Source organism: Diceros bicornis, chromosome 6 (assembly GCF_020826845.1).
Source record: "Diceros bicornis minor isolate mBicDic1 chromosome 6, mDicBic1.mat.cur, whole genome shotgun sequence".
NCBI classification, from domain to species: domain Eukaryota; kingdom Metazoa; phylum Chordata; class Mammalia; order Perissodactyla; family Rhinocerotidae; genus Diceros; species Diceros bicornis.
In genome coordinates this window covers 54,822,988-54,848,513 of record NC_080745.1, presented here as the reverse complement: position 1 = coordinate 54,848,513, position 25,526 = coordinate 54,822,988, and the positions used below count along the sequence as shown (strand labels likewise).

Below are 25,526 nucleotides of genomic sequence, written 5' to 3'. Positions count from 1 at the left end.
AAAAAATGGACATTTATGAGAAAATTGGAAATTTGAACACTGACTGGATATTTAATGATATTAAGGAAGTTTTAGATGTGATAATTGTATTGTTATGTTAAAAAAAAAGAGATCTTATCTTCTAGAAATCCATCCAGAAATACTCATGGATGAAGTATGTGATGTATCAAATTTGCTTCAAATTAGTATGGAAGGAAGGAAGTAGCTAGAGAAATAAATCCTTGAAGATCAGCTGATACGTTGACAGTTCAGATTCAAGAATGAGAGATATTAGGAGAGCTGCTGTGGGAGGAAATATATTTACTTGTGTTCAAAGACCAAACTCAAAGCTGCCCATATTTGTTAAATGCAGACTAAAAGAAAGGCAGTTAGCTAGAAAAGCACAGGAGACTGTAAGAATATAACGATTTTCTTTCTTGAGAAGGCAGAGTTGATGAAACATCTGACTCGTTAACTGGCTCCATTACCATGAATATTTGTCACTAGTCACTGTGATTTTCACCTCAGTTTGTTAAAGGCTGCCTGCAAAGTTCACTGAAATATTGAAATAAAGGCTCCCAAAAAATCTTCTTTCAGCAATTTCTCATTTCCACTTTAAAAATAAAGGGGAGGGGATAAAAATAAATAAGAAACTTCAGGCTTTCTAGCAAGGGTTAAGGAACATGACAAAATAATAAAAATATTTACGGATATTTTGTGAATACTCACCATGTATTATGTACTATGTGGGTACAAGATACTCTTTATCTCCTTTATATTTCATACATTAAACCCTACCATAGCATAATAACTGAGATCCAAAAAGCCTAATTGCATAAGATATGGGGTCACAATATTACAGGGTTAATAGAATTTCTCAGGTGAGGCTGTGCTTAACAGAAGTTTGGGAAGATTGGAGGGGTCATTTTTTGAGGGGAGGCACCAACTGGTGGCAGTTATATATTCTGACTTAAATACCAGTGGGAATGTTTCTGGATCCTGTGATTGCCAGGGCGGTGCCAATGATTTTAGAAATCCTTTGGTTAGTAATTGTGTGTTTTGTGGTCAAGGTCCAGGGATATAGGGGCAAAATAGCAGTAGGCATGGAGAGTACACCTTTTACCTCCCAACTTCCTGAACAGAGGTTGCCTGTTGCTTCCTAACCTACCCTTGCTGTCCTCTCCTTAGGAAGTGAAGGTGAGCTGTCTTCAATTCAGTTCATAGCCTAATTTGCCTTTTCATGGAGTTAAATCTGCAAAAGAGCAAGTGATATCCCCACTGTGCAGATGGAGAGACTGAGCTTCAGCAACAGTAAACAATAGAAAGCAATTGACTCAATCTCAAGCACCCACAAGAGGTGTCAATATTCAATACCAGGACTGTCTTTTGGCAACACTCATGATTGATGGCTCTTAACCTATGTTGAGTTTAGAGGAAACAATGGAAGGATTGGAAGAGAAGTTTCACCTCCCCAGGAATGTGTTCTTTCAAGTGTTTCTAGATACATTTTTAAGTGAAAATCAAATTTTTAAAAATTCTTTTAAATTCAAAACAACAAATGGAAAGTTTGTTGATGTTGATGTATTTCTAAGGTCAAAATTACAGAAAGAAGCACTACATTTCAAACATTACAGGAAACTATGTGTGAGGGAAGAAAGTATTTTGGAAAAATAAATGGATAATTCTTTAAATCCAGAACTATTTTTTATCTTCTTTCATCATAGAAATAATTTCATTGTAAACTTCTTGAGGGGCATCCATTGCCCAGATAAAGTCCAAGTGATTGTAAGGAGGAATCTTCCTGTGGTAAATGAGATTAGGGAGTTTTGGAAGCAAAAGGTCAACATCTTGAGGGTCAGCCAGCCAGTCATTGCCACCGCTCCACACTGCAATCGGCACAGTCATGTCTGTCAGATTGTAGCTGGGAGGCGTGGGCTAAAACACAAGAGAGAGAGAACCACAGTTTTCATAGGTAACTGCACTTTAAACCTCAATACTTATTCCCTGTAGATTCTATAATATTAACTGAACCATATTTTTTTAATTGAGGTATAATGGCGATAAAACATTATGTTAAGGTGTACAACATAATGATTTGATATATCTATATATTGCAAAATGATCGCCACAATAAGTCTAGTTAACATCCATCGCCATACATAGTTACAAATTTTGTTTTTTCTTGTGATGAGAACTTTCTTAAGATCTACTCTCTTGGCAACTTTCAAATATACAATACAGTACTGTTAACTATAGTCAATATGCTCTACATTACATCCCTAGGACTTATTTATTTTATAACTGAAAGTTTGTACCTTTTGATCACCTTCACCCATTTTTCCCACCCTCCACCCCCTGCCTCTGGCAACCAGCAACATGGTCTCTGTATCTTTGAACTTAGTTGATTTTTTTTGTTTGTTTGTTTGTTCATTTGCTTGTTTTTAGATTCCACATGTAAGTGAGATCATACAGTATTTATCTTCCTTGGTCTGACTTATTTTACTTAGCACAATGCCCTCAAGTTTCCTCCATGTTATCGCAAATGACATGGCTTAGTTTTAGAAGAAATTCTGAACAATGATTGCTCAGAGAGAGTCACCTTTATCCACAGAGCAAAGTGGATGCAATATGTTTTAGATCAGTGCTTCTCAAACTCTAACAGGCCTGTGAATCACCCAGGAATCTTGTTAGAATGAAGGTTCTGATTCAGCACATCTGGCAGAAGAGCCTAGCTTCTGCATTCCCACATGATGCTGATGCTGCTTCTCTCAGACCATGCTTTGAACAGCAAGCCTTTAGATAACAATTCTTATAAACTAAAAACTTAGACATCAACTCAAACTAACGGAAGTGGATTTGATTGGATTATAACTATAATAGATTGTTTCTACCCAAACACTCTAAAGTATGTTTTCCTCAAAATGTCCTGAGTCATTTATTTTGGCTTTGTGTTGACTTCCCAGTATGGTCAGTCAGTTCATTTAAGGAGCTGTATTTGTTGAATACTTACTTGATTATACTAGATACTGGTTCAAATTCTGAGAAAGTCTATCATCAGCTTCATTTCCTATTTCTAGAAAATTACCATTTACACATAGATTTTAAAGAGGTTCGTAGAGCAGGACAAGGAAATAAGAGAATCACTGCCGATTTTCCCACTGTCCACAGAGAATTTAGTTAGCTTTTAGATCATATTCTCAAGAATACTAACCCAATATACTAAAATTTTCTCTATTCTCACCTTATGTAAAGGCCAACTTGCCATAGTAAAATATTTTATCACATGCAATCTTTCTTGGTATTTTAATACCTTGTTAGAGTCCCTTGTATTTTGGAGAAAAGGGAAAAGTGTGGAAAATATCCATAATAATAAACCTACTTTACTTATATTCCATTTGTTCAAAGAGTTTCCTAGATGTTAGCTTCTCTTAAGTTGGTGCCTTAAATTAAATTAAATACTCTTAAGTTAGTGTCACTGCCTCAGTTAGTTGAAGACCATCCAGAGCTGTTATTGGCTTGGTTGGAGGGAGGGTGGACTTGGGATTCAGTATCCCAGGTCCTCCAAGATGGAGTCCTCTGATTACTGGTATTAGAGTCCAGTAGAAAGGTAGATTCAAAGCAAGTCTGTGTTTTGGGGGTTTGAGGAGGTGATGGTCGGAAAAAAGTGTTTTTAACAAATGTTTGATCTGATAGTGTTCTGAAAACCTCTTTAAAGACCTCAAAGATGTAAAAAAATGGAAGGGGCATCTTCTCCTCAAATAGGATATTGTGATGAAGAGATAGAAATCCCTTCTAAATATTGAATCATGGAGGAAGATGAAAATTTGCAGGATTGTTCAGCTACTATTTGGGTGGAAAAATTGGGGGTCAGGTAAGGAGAAATGGGAGAGGATTACAAAAAATGCAGAGTACTTCCCTTGGTCAAATTTGGTCAGCAATAATCTGATGCTTACCCTGAGCTAAGGGCTTATAGTCATTATTCCATTAAATATTGTCAATAACTCCCTGAGTCTGGGTGGAGAGATGAAGAAATTACTGTCTGAACTTGTATTGACCCCAGATAGGATGGACTCCAGAGCCTGGGTTCTTGGTGCTACAACAAGAGGGAGGAGTGCTCAACATGTCTGCCTAGACTACAAGGCCCCCGGCTGCTGAAACATATCTCCAGGTTTGATCTGCAAGCACATCATCCTTCTCTTATGTCTGGGAATGTGGTGGAATCACTTCTCTTGCTGTCAACGAAAGAGAGGGTATTGTTTAAGAAGACCAGAGATTCTTGCTTTATCTCATGAACAGTTAGAATTATTGGTTTATTATATAAGTTAATTGCATTTTGGAAAGGAAAGAACATTGTACTGGGAGTCTGGGATACAGGGCAAGTCTGTCTAATGAGGTGAGGGGTGATAAATTCTAGAAAGTTTCTCTAGTGGTGTGGTACTTTGAGGGCAGCTTGAATGAGCACCGACACTGCAGCATGAGTGCACAGTGGGAGAATAGGAGACTGGGGTGATGTTTGATATGAAGAAGGGATTCCAAGAAAATAATTGTCTACTTTATAATTTCCTTAAGGCTAAATCTGGGTGCCAACATTCCTCTGGAAAATATACACACAGTTACCATAATTTCATCTTCAACCTTTTATATCTTTGCCTTTCAAAATGTGACTAATTCCATCTTTGAGAAGCTTACCTGATTATAATGCATCATGTTCTGAATTGGGCTTCCCCAGTCAAAACCTTGGAATTTTCCGGACTCAATAGCCTAATGTAGAGAAATTAAGAACACAAGGAAATAAAAACTCTCCTTGCTATGTGAAAAATAAAATTCAAATATTTCCGAGTAGTTTATTTTCAATTTAAACAATTATTTAAAAACACTTTTCCCATTCCAAAAATAAAGATGATTTAATCATCCAGATATTTATGCAAGTTTAAATGCAGCTTTGCTTGAAATACTTTTTCTTGCATGCCAAGTCAAACGATCATTCATTTCTTTGCTACCCAAAGTGACTGTTTTCACAAGATTTTCATTCACATGGATTGATACTTATTTTCAGCTGGTAATCACATGCCAGAAAAAATTTCCTACCGGGAGCATTGGACAGAATCTTTTAAAAATGTGCTCTACGTAAAGTGCCAGGGGTTAAAGCCCACAAAATAAACTTAACAGCATTTGAGAAATGATACCTGGGTCCAGTGGAGCATGTTTTGAACTGAAGTTCCTGCTGGATTATGTGATACATACACATCCAAGCGACTCTAGAAAGCAAACACGCATGCGCATGCACACAATTAGACATATATTCGGTTTCTCAATAGCAGCTAATGTTTAAGTTTTTCTGATCCAGGTCAACTGTTTAAGGGCAGCATTTACTGGAAGGATATGAGCCACACTGTTGTGTGTCACTTTAGAGCTTGTGAAGTGCAATTGCATGGGCTAAACTGTTTGATTTGTAGCCACTCAATGAGGAGAGTTTATCATCGCCATTTTATCAAAATGGGTATTGGGTTTCAAAGAAGTTTAAAGAAATGTCCAATGTCACACAGATAATAACAGGGTGGAGCCAGAGACTTTAATCTAGGTCTCTGAGTCTAAACTTTCAACTTTTTACTCTTCTCTACCCATTGCCAGAGGGCGGTGAATAAAATGCTATACATAGTATATTTATCAATTTTGTTGCTATCCTGCTATCTTTTCAGGGCGCTAATCCACCTTGAACAGACCCCAGACAACAAACTGAAACCACCTTCTCAGATTGTATAGACTAGTTCATAATAGGTCTTAATGCCACGTGGATAGAGTCAATCAAATTGACCATCTTCATAGGGGATCGAAGTATCTCTCCAATGTTCCTCATGTCTCTATTTTACTATTATTTTTCTTACAAGGCTTTTATTGATGGAATGCAGTAATCTGTACTGCCTTTTCTTAGTGTGATAAGAATAGACTGCTCTGTCATACTCCACATGTGGAATGACAAACATTCCCAGAACCATGGAGAGAAACTCCCTTCCAAGAAAGAAAAAGGAGGCTCTTATTTACCATCCAAAATGAGAGTAGGGAAAGTTTCCTTTGCTCATATATATTTAAAAATATCCACAGAGATGATGTCCAGCATTGAGAAAGAGAACTGACTGTCCTTGATTTCCATGATCTCGGGAGCCATATCTGTCTTTTTCACCACCATGTTCCCAGTGACTACAACACTTAATAGTGCCTCACTAAATACTGTTTAATGAGCAACCTGTAGGCAGAAATATACCTTCTTGTCAGTGAACTTGACTTTCTTGGGAGTTCAAGGAGATATAACTAAATTGACAATTTTGAGTGAGGATAGTTGTCAATGTATAACAGTATTTGTAGCAAAACATATGACATACTATGAGCTATATGCTTTGTACTATGTTCTATATGCTTCACATATATTAGCTCCTTTAATCTTCACAATCTCCCATTTTGTGGATAAGGACACCAACACAGAGAGGTTTAAGTCAGTTTCAAGGATAGGATTTGAATTTAGGCTCTTAACCTGAATCCATACTCTTAACTACTTTATGATGCCACATTTTGTCATATATATTTTAAAAACCCAACTCAATGCAAAGGAAGTGAAACAGCAGAAAAGAATGTGGGCAAAATCTAACATAAATAGTTGCTCTAAAGTAAGTTTTATAAAATTTATGGGAATGACCATCAGCATTAAAAATATTTAACAGAACATTTATTCAGTTCCTAGACATTTTTTTCCTAGAGAGGAGCCTACCAAAATATATGGTTGAATGCCTCATCTCACAGATTTTAATTGTCACACCAATTACTTAGGTGGTCAGAAGTGTGCAGTGACTTGTTATTTTTTTGTATGTATTGTTTACTTTAGGGAGCATTTAGGGTGATGGAAGGGAGCTGCAGGGGACAAAACTGGGAGCAATGATTTGTGATTTCTTTTGGGCTAATCTGAATATCATGGATGCAATTCTGAAGCTACTCCTAGTTCATATGAAGTACCATTTCTAAGTGGTGATAGGACAAGTAATCAAAAATTTTGCTCAAAATTTTCAGATTAGAAATTTCAATGCATACAAACCATGTTCAAGTTCTTGTTGTCAAATCCACAAATGATAAATAAAGCATTGCTGCAGACGAGTTTCAATGTCTCACGGGTGCAAACTTCAGTTGCAAGAAATTCATCAAAAAAGTTGTGTGGGAAGAACATTTTGTTACCAAATATAATCTGAAAAATAAAAGCATCATTAGAGGTTTATAAAAATCAAGTTGCAGAAAAGACTTATTTATTTGTCTAATCTGCTTGTACAGATGTGATTGGGCTGATGATACTTTCATATTTCTATATGTTGTTTTAGGAATTTCAAATACTTCCTTTCATTTAATTCCCACCAGAAAGTTAGGAAGCGACAGGGCAGATATCAATATTGGGTATTGGTTGTTGCATTGAGAACTGTACTGGCTGCTGAGAAGTATAAGACACAAAGAGTTACAGTCTAGTTGGGGTACTAAGAGTTATAGAAGAAAATCGTAAAACAACATGGTAGACTGTCAGAATTAAGTGCCAAGATATGCGATTTCAGTAACAATCATGAAAAGATCAGAAGAGGAAATGGTGACTCTGAGCCATATTTTCAGCAAAGCCTTTAGAAAGACAATGAGGCAAGGTAGTTTAACAGTTAAAAGGATTTGCCCCAACTCTTCTTTAAATCCCCATTTAAAGAAGAAGGAGCTCTTAGGAAAAGGCTTGGAAAGCCAAGAGTTTTTGATGAGGGGTCTCAAAGTCCTTGCCTCACTCAACCACTGTTTTCCTTTTTCTCCTTTTCCCTTCCCTTCCCATTTTTCCTATCCTTCCTCTTCCCAGTTTTCTTGGCCTAGGTAGTTTAGGCTTCATATTTGATTATTTTGTTTTGTTTTTGTTTCCCCTTCCCTGCTTCATAGATGGAATCACAGCCTTGACATAGCTGTGCAAAGTGCTTGGTAAATAAAACATCTACAAAGGAGCAAAAACACTACAAGGTGTAGTGTTATACATGAGAAAACATCGGGTTGATAAATAGTCAGGGTCTTGGGCAAATTAGAAGTAGATTATAGCTAGAAGCCTGATCCCAAGCCTCTGACTTGAGGTCTAATGCTTTTTTTCTAACCGTTCTCTGCATTGCCTATCAGAAAATCTGAGTACAACACGGAAATAAACAAGTTCTGAATCACTGCAGGTAATGAATATACTCAGGGTCATCACAAAATTTTACATTTTGAATAAAAATTTTACAAATGTAGTTTGACTGTAGATAAGGTCTCTTAGACTTTAGACACATGTTAATTCAGAGTAAAAATAAATGAATAGTACAAAGCTGTAAAAGGAAATGGCGTCATTACATTTTATAGCCTGTGGCTAAACTGCTCTTCTTCAGGAAACTGTGTACGTGTGTGTATGTGTTGGTTTCAGTGGCTGGGAGAAGTCGGTGATTAAGCATTAGAGAAAGTAAAGATTATCAATTCCCTACCATGTATGCCTACTGTACAAGGCAATCAATATTTATCGTTTATTGAAATCTATGCTACTGCCCTATGAAATCCCCATTAAAGAAGAAGTAGCTCTTAGGAAAAGGCTTGGAAAGCCAAGAGTTTTGATGAGGGGTCTCAAAGTCCTTGTCTCACTCAACCACTGTTTTTCCCTTTCTCCTTTTCCCTTCCCTTCCCTTTCTTTCCTATCCTTCCTCTTCTCCGTTTTCTTGGCCTAGGTAGTTTAGGCTTCATATTTGATTATTTTGTTTTGTTTTTGTTTCCCCTTCCCTGCTTCAGAGATGGAATCATAGCCTTGACACAGCTATGTGAAGTGCTTGGTAAATAAAACATCTACAAAGGAGCAAAAACACTCCTAGGTGTGGCTAACCCACATAAAATGAAGAACAAAGAACTAAGTGGGACTCTCACAGGCTGTAATGGGGATTTAGACATGGTCAGTGCTGTTCACAAAATAATATAAGCATGTACATTTCCATTCTTGGATATAAACATGATTGTCCACCAGGTGTGTTTGTTCTCTTTCCATCATTTTGAAATCCATGGACAATTTGGTATCTTACATTCAGTCAAGGAGAATCACGTACCTTGAAGAGGAATGGCGGAATAAGCGCAAGTTTGTTCATCAGGCTTTTGGTGTACTTCACAGTGGCAACTGGAGCTAACGCATAAAAGGCTGTGATTCTTTCAGCCAGCTTGGGATTGGTCGAAAAGGCGATAAAACCTGAGACAGAGCAACAAGGAAGCAGTGAAGAATGTGTGTGTGTGTGTTTTACAAAGGTGACATTATTTTGGGCTTACTAAGAGTGCCATCTGAGACAACCTGAGAAACTGGCAACCTCTGCTGGTTCAAAGTGATCATTTTTTAGTACATTTCTTTTATTTTCATAGATTCTTTATGGGGAGCTGAGGCTAGAACTTTAAAAAAATTATAATAAGCTCTTATATCTGACTTTAGAAAATAGGCCAACTTTAGGATAATCATATGGTGACAAAAAAAGAGTTATTTATACTACATATAGGTTTTGATGAATTCAAATTCATCTCATCACAGTGAAATAATTAGTTAACGTTTAATATAAGTAGAGTATATAAGTGGAAAGGTTAAAAGCACCAGTTTGATATCTGTCCAAACGAGATTTGAATCCTGGCTCTGTGGTTTACCAGCTTTGCAACAAGTCACTTAAATTCTAAGAGCCTCAGTTTTCCCATCTGAAATATGGGGATAATAGTGAATGCTTCATTAGGTTTTTGAGGAACTAAACAAAGCGAATCATATAAACTATTTACCAGGACACTTGGCACATAGTAAATGCTTGACAAATGAGTAGCCAAGATAATTCAAACATCTATGTGCAGTAAATGTGTCTGTAATTAAATGGCTTTATGAACAGTAGCATATTAGTAGACTGGAATGTAATCAAATAGTTATTAAGTTAAATAAATAAGTTAATTAAATTGTTATTTTCATTTAAGAACTTAAGTACAGTGGAACTACATAAGACAATCTCTTCCCCACTGTTAATAATGGCATATTGATGAGACTAAAGAATAGCTCGAAATAACTAAACAACTACCTCACCTATATAATATACAGCCTGTTCTTTTTCAAGAATGTTTTTTCTGGGGGCACTGTGCTTAATAAGGGATCCTTTATATGGTTGCCCAACTCTACAGATTACAGCCTGCAGATCAGAGTAAGTAAGTAAGTAAGAATAACACACACGAGCAGCCTGAGTGGGTATCAGTAGGTCCATGCACTTTCAGGACAGGTGGCTTCTCTGTATAAACTTGCTCAGATTAAACCTAATCCTATTTTAGACACAATTCTCGCAAGGATAATTATCTAACTTCTCAGCGCACAGAAGATGTAAATTTGAAGGCAGAAACAACTGAAATCCTTTGCACTTGCTCTTCCCTCCTCCTGGAACATCAGTCTTCCAGGTATGCACATGGCTCACTCCCTGACCTCCTTCATGTCTTTACTTAGAGAGTGTTTGGTGGTGTTCTCTATTTAAAATTGCTGTGTTCCCCTCCAGTTCTCCTCTATATCTCTCCTTGATTCATTTTTCTCTCCATAGCATTACCATTATCTAACATACTCTATATTTTACTTTTTGATCTTTGTTATTTCCCCTGTCTCCTCCTACTGGAGGATAAGTAGGACACATCGTGGGTGCTCCGTCAATATGATTGAATGACTGGAATAAGTTGTCCAGAGGCTGTGTGGTACAATGTTTCAGAGCGTGGGCTTGGGGGTCAGGTTGCCTGAGCTGGTATCTGAGCTTCCCTATTTATAATAATTGTGCTACTTTGCATAACTTATTTACCTCCTGTTTTGTTTCCGATATAAATACAATAAGAATAATTATTGTCCCTATATCATTGGCTTGCTATAGGTAGTACCTTGTATAATGAATGGAAAGCAATTATCATAATGACAAACATGCCTGCATAACCACTGGAAAGGGGTCTATACAAACGAAGCTACCTGCCTTGACTGCTTTTACCTACCAATGGTGGTGCCCTGGGAATGGCCAACATAGTGTAGCTTCTCTTGTCCAGTTTTCTTTAAAATGAAGTCGATCGTGGATGGGAGGTCATATTTAGCCATTTCATCAAAGCTACAAGAAAAAAGAAAACAACTGAATATATTTCCTTGCTATACCTTCTAAGAGTCAAACATATTTATAGCTAATGCTCCCTTTGAGAAACAGAGAACTATATTCTCTAAGCATTGCTGCGTGTAGATCATTAGTGAGTGTCAGGCGCTCTTTGGGGTGGCTTTTTATAAACAGCTGACGTCATTTCTGAAGCTCAGCATTATAGCAGCAGTTTAAACCAAACAAGATAGTGTCTGTAGCTGGAGATTATTTCTATCTCTGAAACTGAATATCAGATTTAATAATCATTTCTATGCGATGTTCCACTGTTATTTAATAAGAACTTTATCCCTTTCTATTTTATTCTTCACAAATCAGCCAGAATGATATTTTGAAAATGAAAACAGGATTATGCCACTCCCCTGTTTAAACTTTTCAGTGGCTTCTCCTTACATTTAGAGTGAGCTCTAAAGGCTTCACCATCTGGCCCTTGTCAGCATCTCCAGTCTCCTCTCGTCTCACTCTGCCTCTTCCTCACTATACTTGGGACACAAAGGCTTCCTTTCAGCTCCTAGAAATTTCAGAGCACTTTTGTGTCTCAGAATCATCAGCCAAATTCTCTTCTCTTCTCCACTTCCGTAAGCAATTTCCAGGAATAAGGCAGAAGAGGGCCAGTGATAGAAAACCTTCGATAATCTCTCCATGGTGTCTGGATTCATCCTCCCCTGCCCTCACTTGCTGTTGATGATGACTCAGGTTGCTGTTCTTGAACCCCCAACTGGGTTTAACATCCTCTTGAATCCATATATGTGTCTGTCAGAACCTGCTAGGGGCAGTGAATTTCCTTGCTTCAGTCATTTTGCTCATTCTATTTGGAAGAGCATATTCAGGGAATCTCCTATCAATGGGTACTGAGATCATAGAAAGTTTGAAGGAAAAGCTACCCTTAGAATGAGGTGTGTGGAAGAATCCAAGAAAATATTAGAGTAAAAATGACTTCCTTCTCTTCCTACTTGGAGTGTAATATTTTTAAAAATGATAAACTCACTGTTTATTTCTAATTGCCCATTTTCTATTGTCCCTTTTCTTTACCTGAAAGCCCAGAATTCAACTGAGTCTGGTGAATAGTATATATTTCTCCTGGCCCAGGTATTTCCTCTGCTGTTCCCCAGCCACACATCATAACCAGCATCTGCCAGAAGGAAGCCCAGGCTGTTGTTGGGCAAGTTGGAAATCCAGTTTGTGGCCGATGCGAGCAAACCATGCTGCAGAAACACAACAGGTCTCTGACCTAAAGAAGAAAATTGTTTAAAAGCTTTATAAATCATTCCTTGTTCTTAGAAAAACATGAAGATAGAAACAGGTTTTCATATGACAAGAATTGAAGACATTTTCTTGATTGAGTAGAATATATTTTAATATGTTATCTTATTGTATTGATCGTTTCTCAGATGACAAAATTTATCAAACTGTACACTTTAAATATGTGCAGTTTATTGTATGCCAATTATACATCAAAAAGTTATTGACAAAATTGTATGCTAAGGAAATTCTGCATGATGTTAATTTAAGTGGTCAATTTATGCGTGGTCTTTAATTTTATTCCTTTGTACTTCACAATATTTGTACAGTGAGAAAGATAAATTTTTAATAGTATTTGTAAAAATTGGACATTTATCTGCTGAGGAAATGAGCTTCTAATTGCTTCCCCATTCTCCCCTCTGTAACACACACCCTGGCTAATTCCTCTTGATCCTCTGGGACTCAGCTCAGTTATTATTTCTGAGGGCAAGCTTTCCTTAACTTCCTCTAGCTGGGTTAGGTACCTTTGTCAGGACTTCCAGTTTAATATCCTGTGCACAGTTCTAACATCATTATTATATCACATTTAATTTAAACCATCTGTTTTTTTATCTATCTCATTGACTTGATGGTGATCTCTTGAAGACTAGAGATATGGCTTCATTATTGGTGCATTTCCAAAATAAGCGAGACTAATTAAGTCCTTAGGAAGAAACGGAAGGAGGAACAAGGGGAGGGAAAAAACAAGGAAGAGATGAAAGGAGGAAAAGAGAGAGAAGGAGGGAGGAAAAAAGAGGGAATGGGAAAGAGGAAAAGAGAAAGAGGGGAAAAAGAAGGAAGAGAAGAAGGTTATACCTTTATTCTCTGAATTTTTCTTCCCATAAGGAATTCTGTTAATCTCAAGGATGTAACCGTCTTCAGTCACAACTTCATATTCTTCACTTGGGTATCCCCAATAGGAAATCATCTGACTCTGATGACAAAAATCCAAAACTTTAAGTTTTAGTTGACTTTTAATATGTATCTAGTAAGTAGATATTGTTAATTACTTTTAATTGGTGATGAAAAACCTTAAATCCTCTATGATTCTAAATCACAGTAATTTGTCTTAGTTTTATAGGTTTTTCCTCCTGGTAACTTACAATATTCATAGTCACTTCAGGGCTTTCAGGGTTTAATTTTCCAAAGAGACCATGTGTACTTCCAAGCGCAGATATCAAACTTGCCAGTGTCAATAACAACCACATTTTGGTCCTGCCTGAAACAGAAGAATAATCCATGCCATAGTTACCCTATTACACTTTCATAATGCTCTTATTTTGTGCCTATTTCACCTTCATGCAAAGTAGACAAATGCTTAGGTTTGATTATATTCTGTTGGGCAATAGTCTGGGACATGTGTATGTCAGCACAGGCATTTTAATGTGTAACATGTTTTCACTCTACTGATTCCTTTTGTTTAAGAACATTTCCCATTTGGTCTTCAAGTCATATTGAACAAAGCTTAATTAATAAAAAAAAAAAAGTCTTCTAATTGTCTAGCATAACATCACATTCTATTATGCTTTATGTTTAAGGCTTTTGCCAACTTACTCTGAGAGTCTCAAGTGGAGGGGGCTGTAGCATTGCGTGGTCATTTGACTCTTCTAGAGTCAATCTCAATATAACGTGCATTCAAATCTATCATTATACTTTTAATATTGTTTATAATAGCTACTCTAGAAATATCTATTGATTTAAGGTAATTATGTGGATTTAAATCTATCACCACCTTCTCAAAATGCTATTATAACTAGAGTGTGAATATAATTTCAGGAAAATTGTAGCTCTTTAAGTTTTTGCTGAGATATTACCAAATTGAAATTACTTAGGTAGGCCTTGATAAGTATAAATTAAGAATGTATTGCATAGTACAATATATTTTTTTGCAAATATTTAACAACAAAAAGGAAAATTAGTGTCATGATTTGGAAAAGATCATAGCGATTTTTCAATTCAACCCACTAAAGTTTTACCAGTAGGAAATAGCAACGCACTTCTTAGATAACTTAATGATAATTTCAAGTAGACTGAATTAGTGCTAATGTTTAAATGATCAGTCTTTCATATAATTGCTCTATCAAAATTGTTAGACTTTTATAATCTATTAAAAATAAAAAATACGTTAATCATCAAATATCTGCAACTGTTATGACAAAGGATTAATTTCCTTTACATCTGATTAGCTTTTATAAATCAGCAAGAAAAAGACCAACAAATGCATAGTAATTGGTATAGTACATGAAAAAGCTTTTCATAGAAAGAAAAGTAGGCTAAAACCTTGAGACTTAAAAACATTTGCGATATCTCATTGTAGTTTTGATTTGCATTTCCCTGATAGTTAATGATGTTGAACGTCTTTTCATGTGTCTGTTGGGCATCTGTATATCTTCTTTGGAGAAATGTCTGTTCAGGTCTTTTGCCCATTTTTTAATTGGATTGTTAGTTTTTTTGTTGCTGAGATGCATGAGTTCTTATATATTTTGGAGATTAACACTTTACCAGATGCAAAGTGAAATAAGTCAGAGGGAGCAGGTCAAATACCGTATGATTTGCTTCATTAAGTAGTAGATAATAACAACTATAAACAAACACATAGAGACAGAGATTGGATTGGTGGTTACCAGAGGGGAAGGGGGGAGGGAGGAGGGCGAAAGTGATAATTCGGCACATGTGTGTGGTGATGGGTTTTAATTAGTATTTGGGTGGTGAACATGATGTAATCTATGCAGAAATAGAAGTATAACAAATGATGTACACCTGAAATTTATACAATGTTATAAACCATTGTTACTGCAATAAACAAAAAATTAAAAAAAAACATTTGCGAATATTCTCAATTGCATTTATAATTAATGAAATGTAAATTCAAACAATAATGTTCTAGCAGTTTCCATCTATCAAATAAAGTTTGACAATTTACAACATGGAAAAGTTGGATGAAAAGACGCTTAAATGCTGTTTGTAGAAATATGAATTTTTGCGAGGTCTTTCAAGAGGAATGGAGCAATGCTTATGAAAATTTAAAATACATATCCCTCCATTCCACATTTAGAAATTTAACCTCAAATATGTGTGTAACCTCACAAATGTGTGTAAAAATGTATGTACAAATATATTCATTACAGCATTGTTTATAATAGGAAAGCCTGGGGATGACCTAAATGCCCATGAGTAGAGAACATAATTTTATAAACTATTGTGCAATCATAAGACGGAAGGCTATGCATATTATTTAAAAGAAAAAAATGAGGTAGATTTGCATGTGCTTGTGTGGTAAATTATCCCAGATGGATTGTAAAAACAAGACAAAGAATACAGTGCATTTAGTACATATAGTATAGTATATATAGTATCATTTATGAAAAGAAAAATGTTTCATTTAAAAGTGAAAGTAAAACATCAAAGTTGTTAGGCTTTTTGTAGTTGTACAGCAATTGGTCTGATAGTTTGGCCTCTTATTTAGCATAGTATTAGATTTATTTTAATATTTTTTATAAGATAAAATTCACTTATCTTAAAAATGAATTTTTAACTAAAGTATGTCTTTACATACTGGTACAAGTAACAAACTAGTACATAAAGACCAACCAGCAGTGTTTCAACATTCAAACCAGAAGGCTTTGATCAAATCTTTCAGGAACCCATCATTTTATACCATCTATTGCCTCCATTAAGTAATTTGCAATTGTAAAGTGAGGACACAACTTATGGTTTGAGTTAAAGGACATCCCAACAACCCCGTCATATACACGGGCTCAAAGTAGTTCAGAGGCAGAATAAATATCCTCCAAATGCCTGATAGCAAGTTCTAGGATAAAGTAGTAATTAACATTTACAGAAGGCTCACTATGTGCTGGGCAGTGTGTTTAACATGTCGTGTGTGCAAATGAGTTACCTTCCTTAAGATGGTCTCCTCTTCTATAAAATAGGGCCAGTAACAGTGTTTGTCCTGAAGTTATTATGACAATTCATTAAGATAATGGAAGTAAAGTTCTTAACAACATGTTAGACATCTAGTAAACACTAGATAAATACAGTTATTATTACTATCATCTCATTTAATTCTCATGATAACTCTGCAAAGTATGTAGCATTATGTTCCCTATTTTACCAATGAGCAAGCCAAGGCTAAAAGAGGACTTTCCCGACAAGTATGTAGACAGCAACTGAGCCCATATTTGAGACTAGGTAGTCTGTCTCCAAAGATTATGCTCTTCTCCACTGCAGTTCTTCTTTAGGATGACCTAGGCCAGCATCTATAAGGAAATACTCGGCACATCCCCACAGAGATTTACAGAATTTGGTCGAAATTTGTCTTAAGGGATTTATAATTTCAAGACGTACATTAGTGGCCTGTGAAGTTTAACAACAGTATTAATAATGGTTAATTCAACAGAAGTTGATTTGGATGAAATGCAATTATTCAATATAGCATATCAATACAGCCAGTATATTTGATGCTAGAGGACTAGTCTATTGCTTCTCAAAAGGGAGATTAAGAGAGATCAGACTTTCACATTAGACACTCATTACAAAATACTAAATTAATAAACAAATTTGTCATCTGATAATTAAGAATTTCATGTATAGGTAAAACATAAAAGAAAAATAAATGCTAGTAGAATAAGCCCTAATTCAAAAAGACACATTTATATAAATGAACATACAACAAATATCTAGGCTTTTAAAAAATGTAACAATTAGGTTAGAAAAAACATGAATCTAATAATTCAAACATTAATTTTGCTCAGTAGAAGTTGTACTCACAGTTTCCTCAGAAACAGTTAGGATTATGTTTCTCTAGGTGTTTAGTATTTCGGTTAATGTTACATTTACTTCTTATATACAGAATCTTCAACAATGGCCAGAATTACTCATCCACTGATTAAATTGCCATGAAGTCTTACTATCTGGACATCATCTGATTGTAAAAGGACAAACCTAAAAATCAAATACTGCATACAATTTCACAAAGTATTGAATTCACACCTTAAACTTTTAACAATTGCAAATATTGGCCAAAGGAGTTTTGATGATTAAAAATGATTTAGGAAATGTTAAAAGCGATTCTTGATCGCTTAAACATGTAAAAACTGTTGAACCAAAAGCGTAATGCGCGTGATTAGGAAGTATGGCTCAGATAAAGAGGCCTAAGAAAACAAAAGGCTTCCTCTTGGTTTTTGAAAACACAGAGCATAAACTATTCTGACTGGATGGTCAGATAACCTCCTGCAAATGAGTGTAATCAGCAAGGATTTTTGTTTTATCGTAGTTTTTGACTAGGGTCTCTAGCCAGCTGATAATGGTCTAGCTAACGTACAAAACTCAGCCCTGCCCTTTAAAAACAGGTGAGTCGTATCATTTTCATTAAACAGAATCATTGGTTGGAGTTTGAACAATGCGATCGGTTACATTTATAAATGAGTTGTGCCATTAAAAAATTTCTATTTAATAAAATGTAGTTGATCCTTTACAACCACCATAAGCATCTGTAGCTCCTAGTGAAAGAAAAAGAGAATCCTATTTTGAACTTGTTAAAATAGTTTGCAATTTATTTTTAGGAATCATCATTTTTTTATTAGGGCTTAAACATCTAGCAGAAATAGTGAAGAAATAATTATTGTCAAAAAGAACAAAATGGCAATCTATAAATCAACAACTTTCCACCAAGCATCTTAATACAACTAAATGAAGGTGCACTGTTTGAATAAACTAGGACAAAATTCAGGATATATCAAACACCACGTGTATTTACATATTTTTATGATACTAATGTCTCACCTTCGCTCAACTCTTGTTGATTTTACGGACAATAGCATTTTTAAAAGGAAAAAATGTTGATGCATTTTCATAAGGATCAATATGGAAGGTGAGGGTTTTATTACCTATTCTAATGCAATTTGAATTTACTTCACTAGCAGATGGGGAGCAGATTAACCGTGTTTCTTCATGTCATCGATGGTATATGTTTAAACAAGAGAATGCAGGAGTGTTTCTTTGGCTTTTTACTGTAATTGAAAAGGACTTGGAGTCAGAGTCTGGACTTACATAAATCCTAGTAGTCTCTGAAAAAGGTGTATGATTCTTGCTATGATCATGCAGCCAAACAGACAAACATACTCTTGCTTCTTTATAAATAACTTAAATTCTGATAGCTAGGGGTAATTGTGGTAGTCATATAAATTAGTAAAGGGGACAGTTTGCAGTGTGCAACGTAAGCTAAGGCCTGTGAGGAAACATGATGCTTTCTCTACTCATAACAGTCTCCCTAACCTCCCTAACTCTGCTCCTATCCTTTCTCCTTATTAACTCTCCTTCATCTTTAGGTCTCAGCTTAGCCATTTCGTCCCCGAGGAACACCACCCTGACACTGTTCTTCATCTCTCCATATCGGGGCGGGGACTCCTTGTATGCATTACCACGGAACCCTATAGTTATAGGACTTGTTGTTTGATAGGCTGTTTGTTAGGTCTCTTCACTTGGACTTAACACACACACACACGCACACACACACACGCACACACTCCTTAAGTAAGCTCCTTAAGTGCAAGGACTCCAGTTTGTTCAATCACTGTTCTATCCTCAATGCCTACCATTTGCCTGGAACAAAGTACGTGATCAATAAGTATTTGATGAAAAAATGATTAAAGAAAGAAAAATAATTGCAAAATCACCTATGAAGACTTATGCATAGGCATACCAAATATGCACTTTGCAATAGTAAACAACCTGATGGAGATAAAAAAAAATTATGCAATTAATTTAATGGAAGTAAAACACAGAGGAGGCTGTTTCAATATACCTGAGAATACAAATACATATTAGAGGATTACTATCTCTTATTTCATATGCTGATGATAAGAAATTTTGATAACAATAGAAAAACATTTATAAGCAGCTGAAAGAAAAGATGTCATTTAAGAGTTGTACAAATTGTTCCTTGAAAACTAGTTGGACCCCATGATCTTTGGAATAGACGTTAACAAACACCACTGATACAATTAATGCTTGAGGCTTTAATTAAGACAAATGAAAACATGAATCTAGTGCGGAAAGCATCTTTAAATCAGGCTGTAACGCTGAGAGAAGAGGTCAAGGGTAGGAGGAATGGTTGTACCTATAGAACCATATGTTGTGTGATTCTAGGAAAATCACTTACTCACTGGGCCTTAGTTTATGTCATAAACTACATAACGAAAACAATATCTGCCCAACTGCCTGGTAGGTTTATCACATAAATACCCTTATTTCCTTTTTTTTTTTTTTTTTTTGATTTTTATTGATATTTTAATGGTTTCTAACATTGTGAAATTTTAGGTTGTACATTTTTGTTTGTCCATCACCCCATATATGACTCCCTTCACCCCTTGTGCCCGCCCCCCACCCCCACTTCCCAGGTAACCACAGTCCAGTTTTCTCTGTCCATGTGTTGGTTTATATTCCACATATGAGTGAGATCATACAGTGTTTGTCTTTCTCTTTCTGGCTTATTTCACTTAACATAATACGCTCCAGGCCCATCCATGTTGTTGCAAATGGGACGATTTTGTCTTTTTTTATGGCTGAGTAGTATTCCATTGTATATATATACCACATTTTCTTAATCCAATCGTCAGTCGAGGGACACTTAGGTTGCTTCCACTTCTTGGCTATGGTGAATAATGCTGCAATGAACATAGGGGTGCATAAGCCTCTTTGGATTGTTGATTTCAGGTGCGTTGGATAGATTCCCAGTAGTGGGATGGCTGGATCATAGGGCATCTCTATTTTTAATTCTTTGAGGAATCTCCATACCGTTTTCCATAGAGGTTGCACCAATTTGCATTCCCACCAGCTGTGTATGAGGGTTCCTGTTTCTCCACATCCTCTCCAACATTTGTTGTTTTTTGTCTTGGTGATTATGGCCATTCTAACGGGTGTGAGGTGGTATCTTAGTGTTGTTTTGATTTGCATTTCCCTGATGATTAGTGATGTTGAGCATCTTTTCATGTGCCTATTGGCCATCTGTATATCTTCCTTGGAGAAGTGTCTGTTCATTTCCTCTGCCCATTTTTTGATCGGGTTGTTTGTTTTTTTGTTGTTCAATTGTGTGAGTTCTTTATATATTATGGAGATCAACCCCTTGTCAGATGTATGTTTTGCAAATATTCTCTCCCAGCTGGTTGGTTGTTTGTTCATCTTGATTCTGGTTTCATTTGTCTTATAAAAGCTCTTTAGTCTGATAAAGTCCCACTTGTTTATTTTTTCTTTAGTTTCCCTAGTCTGGGTAGGCATGTCATCCGAAAAGATTCCTTTAAACCCAATGTCAAATAGTGTGTTGCCTATATTTTCTTCTATGAGTTTTATAGTTTCAGGTCTCACCTTCAGGTCTTTGATCCATTTTGAGTTAATTTTTGTGAATGGCGATAGCACATGGTCCACTTTCATTCTTTTGCATGTGGATGTCCAGTTTTCCCAACACCATTTATTGAAGAGACTTTCCTTTCTCCATTGCATGTCCTTAGCACCTTTGTCGAAAATTAGCTGTCCGTATATGTGTGGTTTTATTTCTGGGCTTTCAATTCTGTTCCATTGATCTGTGTGTCTGTTTTTGTACCAGTACCATGCTGTTTTGATTACTATTGCTTTGTAGTATGTTTTGAAGTCAGGAATTGTGATGCCTCCTGCTTTGTTCTTTTTCTTTAGGATTTCTTTAGCTATTCGGGGTCTTTTGTTGCCCCATATAAATTTTAGTATTCTTTTTTCTATTTCTGTGAAGAATGTCATTGGGATTCTGATTGGGATTGCATTGAATCTGTAGATTGCTTTAGGTAATATAGACATTTTAACTATGTTTATTCTTCCAATCCACGTGCATGGGATATCTTTCCATTTCTTTATGTCATCGTAGATTTCCCTCAATAATGTCTTGTAGTTCTCATTGTATAGGTCCTTCACCTCCTTGGTAAGATTTATTCCTAGGTATTTTATTCTTTTTGATGCAATTGTAAATGGTATTATCTTTTTGAGCTCTCTTTCTGTTAGTTCATTATTAGCATATAGAAATGCAACTGATTTTTGTAGATTGATTTTGTACCCTGCAACTTTGCTGTAGTTGTTGATTGTTTCTAACAGTTTTCCAACAGATTCTTTAGGGTTTTCTATATATACAATCATGTCATCTGCAAATAGTGAGAGTTTCACTTCTTCGTTACCTATTTGGATTCCTTTTATTCCTTTTTCTTGCCTAATTGCTCTGGCCAAAACCTCCAGTACTATGTTGAACAGGAGTGGTGAGAGTGGGCAGCCCTGCCTCATTCCTGTTCTCAGAGGAATGGCTTTCAGTCTTTCCCCATTGAGTATGATGTTAGCTGTGGGTTTGTCATATATGGCCTTTATTATGTTGAGGTACTTTCCTTCTATTCCCATTTTATTGAGAGTTTTTATCATAAATGGATGTTGTATCTTGTCAAATGCCTTCTCTGCATCTATTGAGATGATCATGTGGTTTTTATTCTTTGTTTTGTTGATGTGATGTATCACGTTGATTGATTTGCAGATGTTGAACCATCCCTGCGTCTCTGGTATAAATCCCACTTGATCATGGTGTATGATCTTTTTAATATATTGTTGTATTCGGTTTGCCAATATTTTGTTGAGGATTTTTGCATCAATGTTCATCAGCGATATTGGCCTGTAATTTTCTTTCTTTGTATTGTCTTTGTCTGGTTTCGGTATCAGGGTGATGTTGGCCTCATAGAATGATTCAGGAAGTGTTCCATCTTCCTCTATTTTTTGGAATAGTTTGAGGAGGATGGGTATTAAATCTTCTTTGAATGTTTGGTAAAATTCACTGGAGAAGCCATCTGGTCCTGGACTTTTATTTTTTGGGAGGTTTTTGATTACTATTTCAATCTCTTTACTTGTGATTGGTCTATTCAGATTCTCCATTTCTTCTTGGTTCAATTTTGGGAGGTTGTATAAGTCTAAGAATTTATCCATTTCTTCTAGATTGTCCAATTTGTTGGCATATAATTTCTCATAGTATTCTCTTATAATCCTCTGTATTTCCATGGTATCCGTTGTAATTTCTCCTCTTTCATTTCTAATTTTATTTACTTGAGCCTTTTCTCTTTTTTTCTTAGTTAGCCTGGCTAAGGGTTTGTCTATTTTGTTTATCTTCTCGAAGAACCAACTCTTTGTTTCATTAATCCTTTCTACTGTTTTTTTGGTCTCAATATCATTTATTTCTGCTCTGATTTTTATTATTTCTCTCCTTCTGCTGGCTTTGGGCTTTGTTTGTTCTTCTTTTTCTAGTTCTGTTAGGTGTAATTTAAGGTTGCCTATTAGGGCTTTTTCTTGTTTGTTAAGGTGGGCTTGTATCGCTATGAGTTTCCCTCTCAGGACCGCTTTTGCTGCGTCCCATATGGTTTGATATGGCATGTTATCATTTTCGTTTGTTTCCAGATAGTTTTTGATTTCTCCTTTAATTTCATCAATGATCCATTGGTTGTTCAGTAGCATGTTGTTTAATCTCCACATTTTTGTCACTTTCCCAGTTTTTTTTTCCTGGTTCATTTCCAGTTTCATAGCCTTATGGTCTGAAAAGATGTTTGTTATGATTTCAATCTTCTTAAATTTATTGAGGCTTGCTTTGTTTCCCAACATATGGTCTATCCTAGAGAATGTTCCACGCGCGCTTGAGAAGAATGTGTAGTCAGCTGTTTTTGGGTGGAGTGCTCTGTATATGTCTACTAGGTCCATCTCGTCCAGTTTTTCATTTAAGTCTAATATTTCTTTATTAACTTTTTGTCTGGATGATCTATCCATTGCTGTAAGTGGGGTGTTAAGATCCCCTACTATTATTGTGTTGTTGTTGATTTCTCCTTTTAGGTTTGTTAATAGTTGTTTTATGTACATTGGTGCTCCTATGTTGGGTGCATATATATTTATAAGTGATATGTCTTCTTGATGGAGTGTCCCTTTTATCATTATATATTTCCCTTCTTTGTCTTTCTTAACCTGTTTTATCTTGAAGTCTACTTTGTCTGATATGAGTATGGCAACACCTGCTTTCTTTTGTTTGCCATTAGTTTGGAGTATTGTCTTCCATCCTTTCACTCTGAGCCTGTGCTTGTCTTTAGTGCTAAGATGTGTTTCCTGAAGGCAGCATATTGTTGGGTCTTGCTTTTTAATCCATCCTGCCACTCTGTATCTTTTGATTGGAGAGTTCAATCCATTTACATTTAGGGTAATTATTGAAATATGAGGGTTGAATGTTGCTGTTTTGTCACTTATTTTCTGGTTCTTTTGCATTTCCTTTGTTTCTTGTCCCATTTGTTTTGGACTGCCAATTCAGTTTGGTTGTTCTGTCTTATGATTCTTCTAGTTTTCTCTTTGTTTATCATATGTGGTTTTAATTTGATTATTTGTTTAGTGGTTACCTTGAGGTTTGGGCGAAAAATCTTCTGTATGAGATAGTCCATTATCTGATAGCCTCCTATTTCCTTATACTAAGTCAATTCAGTCACTTTCCTCTTCCCCTTCTAAGTTGCTCTTGTTATACCTTATTCTATCTTGTGTTGTGGCTGTGTGTTTACAGTGATGAGGTTAAATTTATTTTTGGTGAATTTCTTCCTTTGATCTTTGAGTTTAGTATTTAAGTGGTTGCTAACCTATTCCGGTAAAGATCTACTATTTCTCTGATTTTGTCTACCTACTTTTCTCCTTACTCCAAGCTTTGTGTTCCCTTTCTCTTCTTGTTTTCAGGCCTGAGGGCCTTCTTGAGTATTTCTTGTAGTGGCGGTCTCGTGGCCATGAACTCCCTTAGCTTTTGTTTATCTGGGAGAGTTACTATTTCTCCATCATATTTGAAGGATATTTTTGCTGGATAGAGTATTCTTGGCTGAAAGTTTTTGTCTTTTAGTATTTTGAATATATCATTCCAGTCTCTTCTAGCCTGAAAAGTTTCTGTTGAGAAATCCGCTGAGAGCCTGATGGGAGTTCCTTTGTACGTTATTTTTTGTTTTTGTCTAGCTGCCCTTAATATTGTTTCTTTGTCGTTGACCCTGGCTAGCCTTACCACTAGGTGTCGTGGTGAAGGCCTTTGTCTGTTAATATATATAGGCGTCCTGTTGGCTTCGCTTACTGGTATTTCCTGCTCCTTCCCCAGATTTGGGAAATTTTCAGCTATTATTTCCTTGAATAGGCTCTCTGTTCCTCTTTCCCTCTCCTCTCCCTCAGGAATACCTATAATTCTTATGTTACATTTTCTAATAGAGTCCAATATTTCTCGGAGTCTTTCTTCATTTCTTTTTAGTCTTAGTTCTCTCTCTTCTTCCATCTGGAGTATATCTGTATTCCTATCCTCTAAAGTACTAATTCTTTCCTCCATATTGTCAGCTCTGTTCTTTAAAGATTCCAGATTTTCCTTTATCTCCTCCATTGTGTTCTTCATCTCCATCAGCCCTGATAGGTTTTTCTTTATGATTTCAATCTCTTTTGTGAAGAAACTCCTAATCTCATTTAATTGTTTGTCTGTGTTGTCTCGTATTTCGTTGAGTGTTTTTATGATAGCTATTTTGAAATCTCTGTCATTTAGTTTATGGATTTCTGTGTCTTTGGGGTTGATTTCTGGGTGCTTGTCATTTTGTTTCTGGTCTGGTGATTTCATATATTTTTGCATTGTGGTTCCTGTGTTGGTTTGGATTTTCCTCATCCTGGAAGTCTCTGGTTGCAATTTCCACCTGCCGCCACTGTGTGGTGGTAAAGGGCTGTGTAGTCTAAGCCCCCTGCGCTCTGCCCCAGTTTTTCTGCTGCGATCCGCAGTTTTGTTTTGTTTTGTTTTGTTTCTTTTCCCCACTGCGATCCACGGGTCCAGTCCAGTTTATTCAGGTCTGCCTCGGACCGCTAGATCTGGTCGAGCTGCAGACTCCGGGTTGCGGGGAGGGGGGAGCTCTCTCTTTTGCCCTCTGGGTCCCTGATGTGGGAGGCTTCTCGTTTGCCCCTCTTTATCCGCTCTCTGGGTTGCTCAGATGTTGATGGTAGCCCTGTGGCTCCTCTGAGCCCTCTGTGCGGGAGTTTCCCACTGGC

General features: G+C 36.2%; 2 protein-coding genes across 3 annotated transcripts in view; one reads left to right on the top strand and one right to left on the bottom strand.

The window, feature by feature from the left end:
• Positions 1-25,526, top strand: part of LOC131407218 (gastric triacylglycerol lipase-like) — a 121,059-nt gene that overhangs the window by 4,885 nt on the left and 90,648 nt on the right. The window lies entirely within an intron of this gene.
• LOC131407219 (gastric triacylglycerol lipase) lies at positions 1,678-13,681 on the bottom strand. Of its 2 annotated transcripts, none has more exons than XM_058543468.1 (9): positions 13,556-13,681; positions 13,269-13,386; positions 12,204-12,402; positions 11,023-11,132; positions 9,096-9,232; positions 7,064-7,210; positions 5,166-5,237; positions 4,669-4,740; positions 1,678-1,914 (listed from the first exon to the last, which is right to left on the bottom strand). In XM_058543468.1, the coding sequence occupies exons 1-9, from the start codon at positions 13,658-13,660 to the stop codon at positions 1,678-1,680; spliced, it is 1,197 nt and encodes a 398-aa protein (XP_058399451.1). In that variant the 5' UTR covers positions 13,661-13,681. The 2 variants fall into 2 exon arrangements, with proteins under 2 accessions (XP_058399451.1, XP_058399452.1); XM_058543469.1 differs by having other exon boundaries at positions 12,204-12,303.

Bases quoted from the DNA above. Each gene is read 5' to 3' on its own strand.
- LOC131407219 (XM_058543468.1), bottom strand. From the start codon at position 13,660: ATGTGGTTGTTATTGACACTGGCAAGTTTGATATCTGCGCTTGGAAGT. The intron at 7,211-9,095 runs GTACGTGATTCT...TTTATTTTTCAG, and splicing joins TTCCGCCATTCCTCTTCAAG to ATTATATTTGGTAACAAAAT. The intron at 5,238-7,063 runs GTTTGTATGCAT...TTTGCTTTCTAG, and splicing joins ACAACAAGAACTTGAACATG to AGTCGCTTGGATGTGTATGT.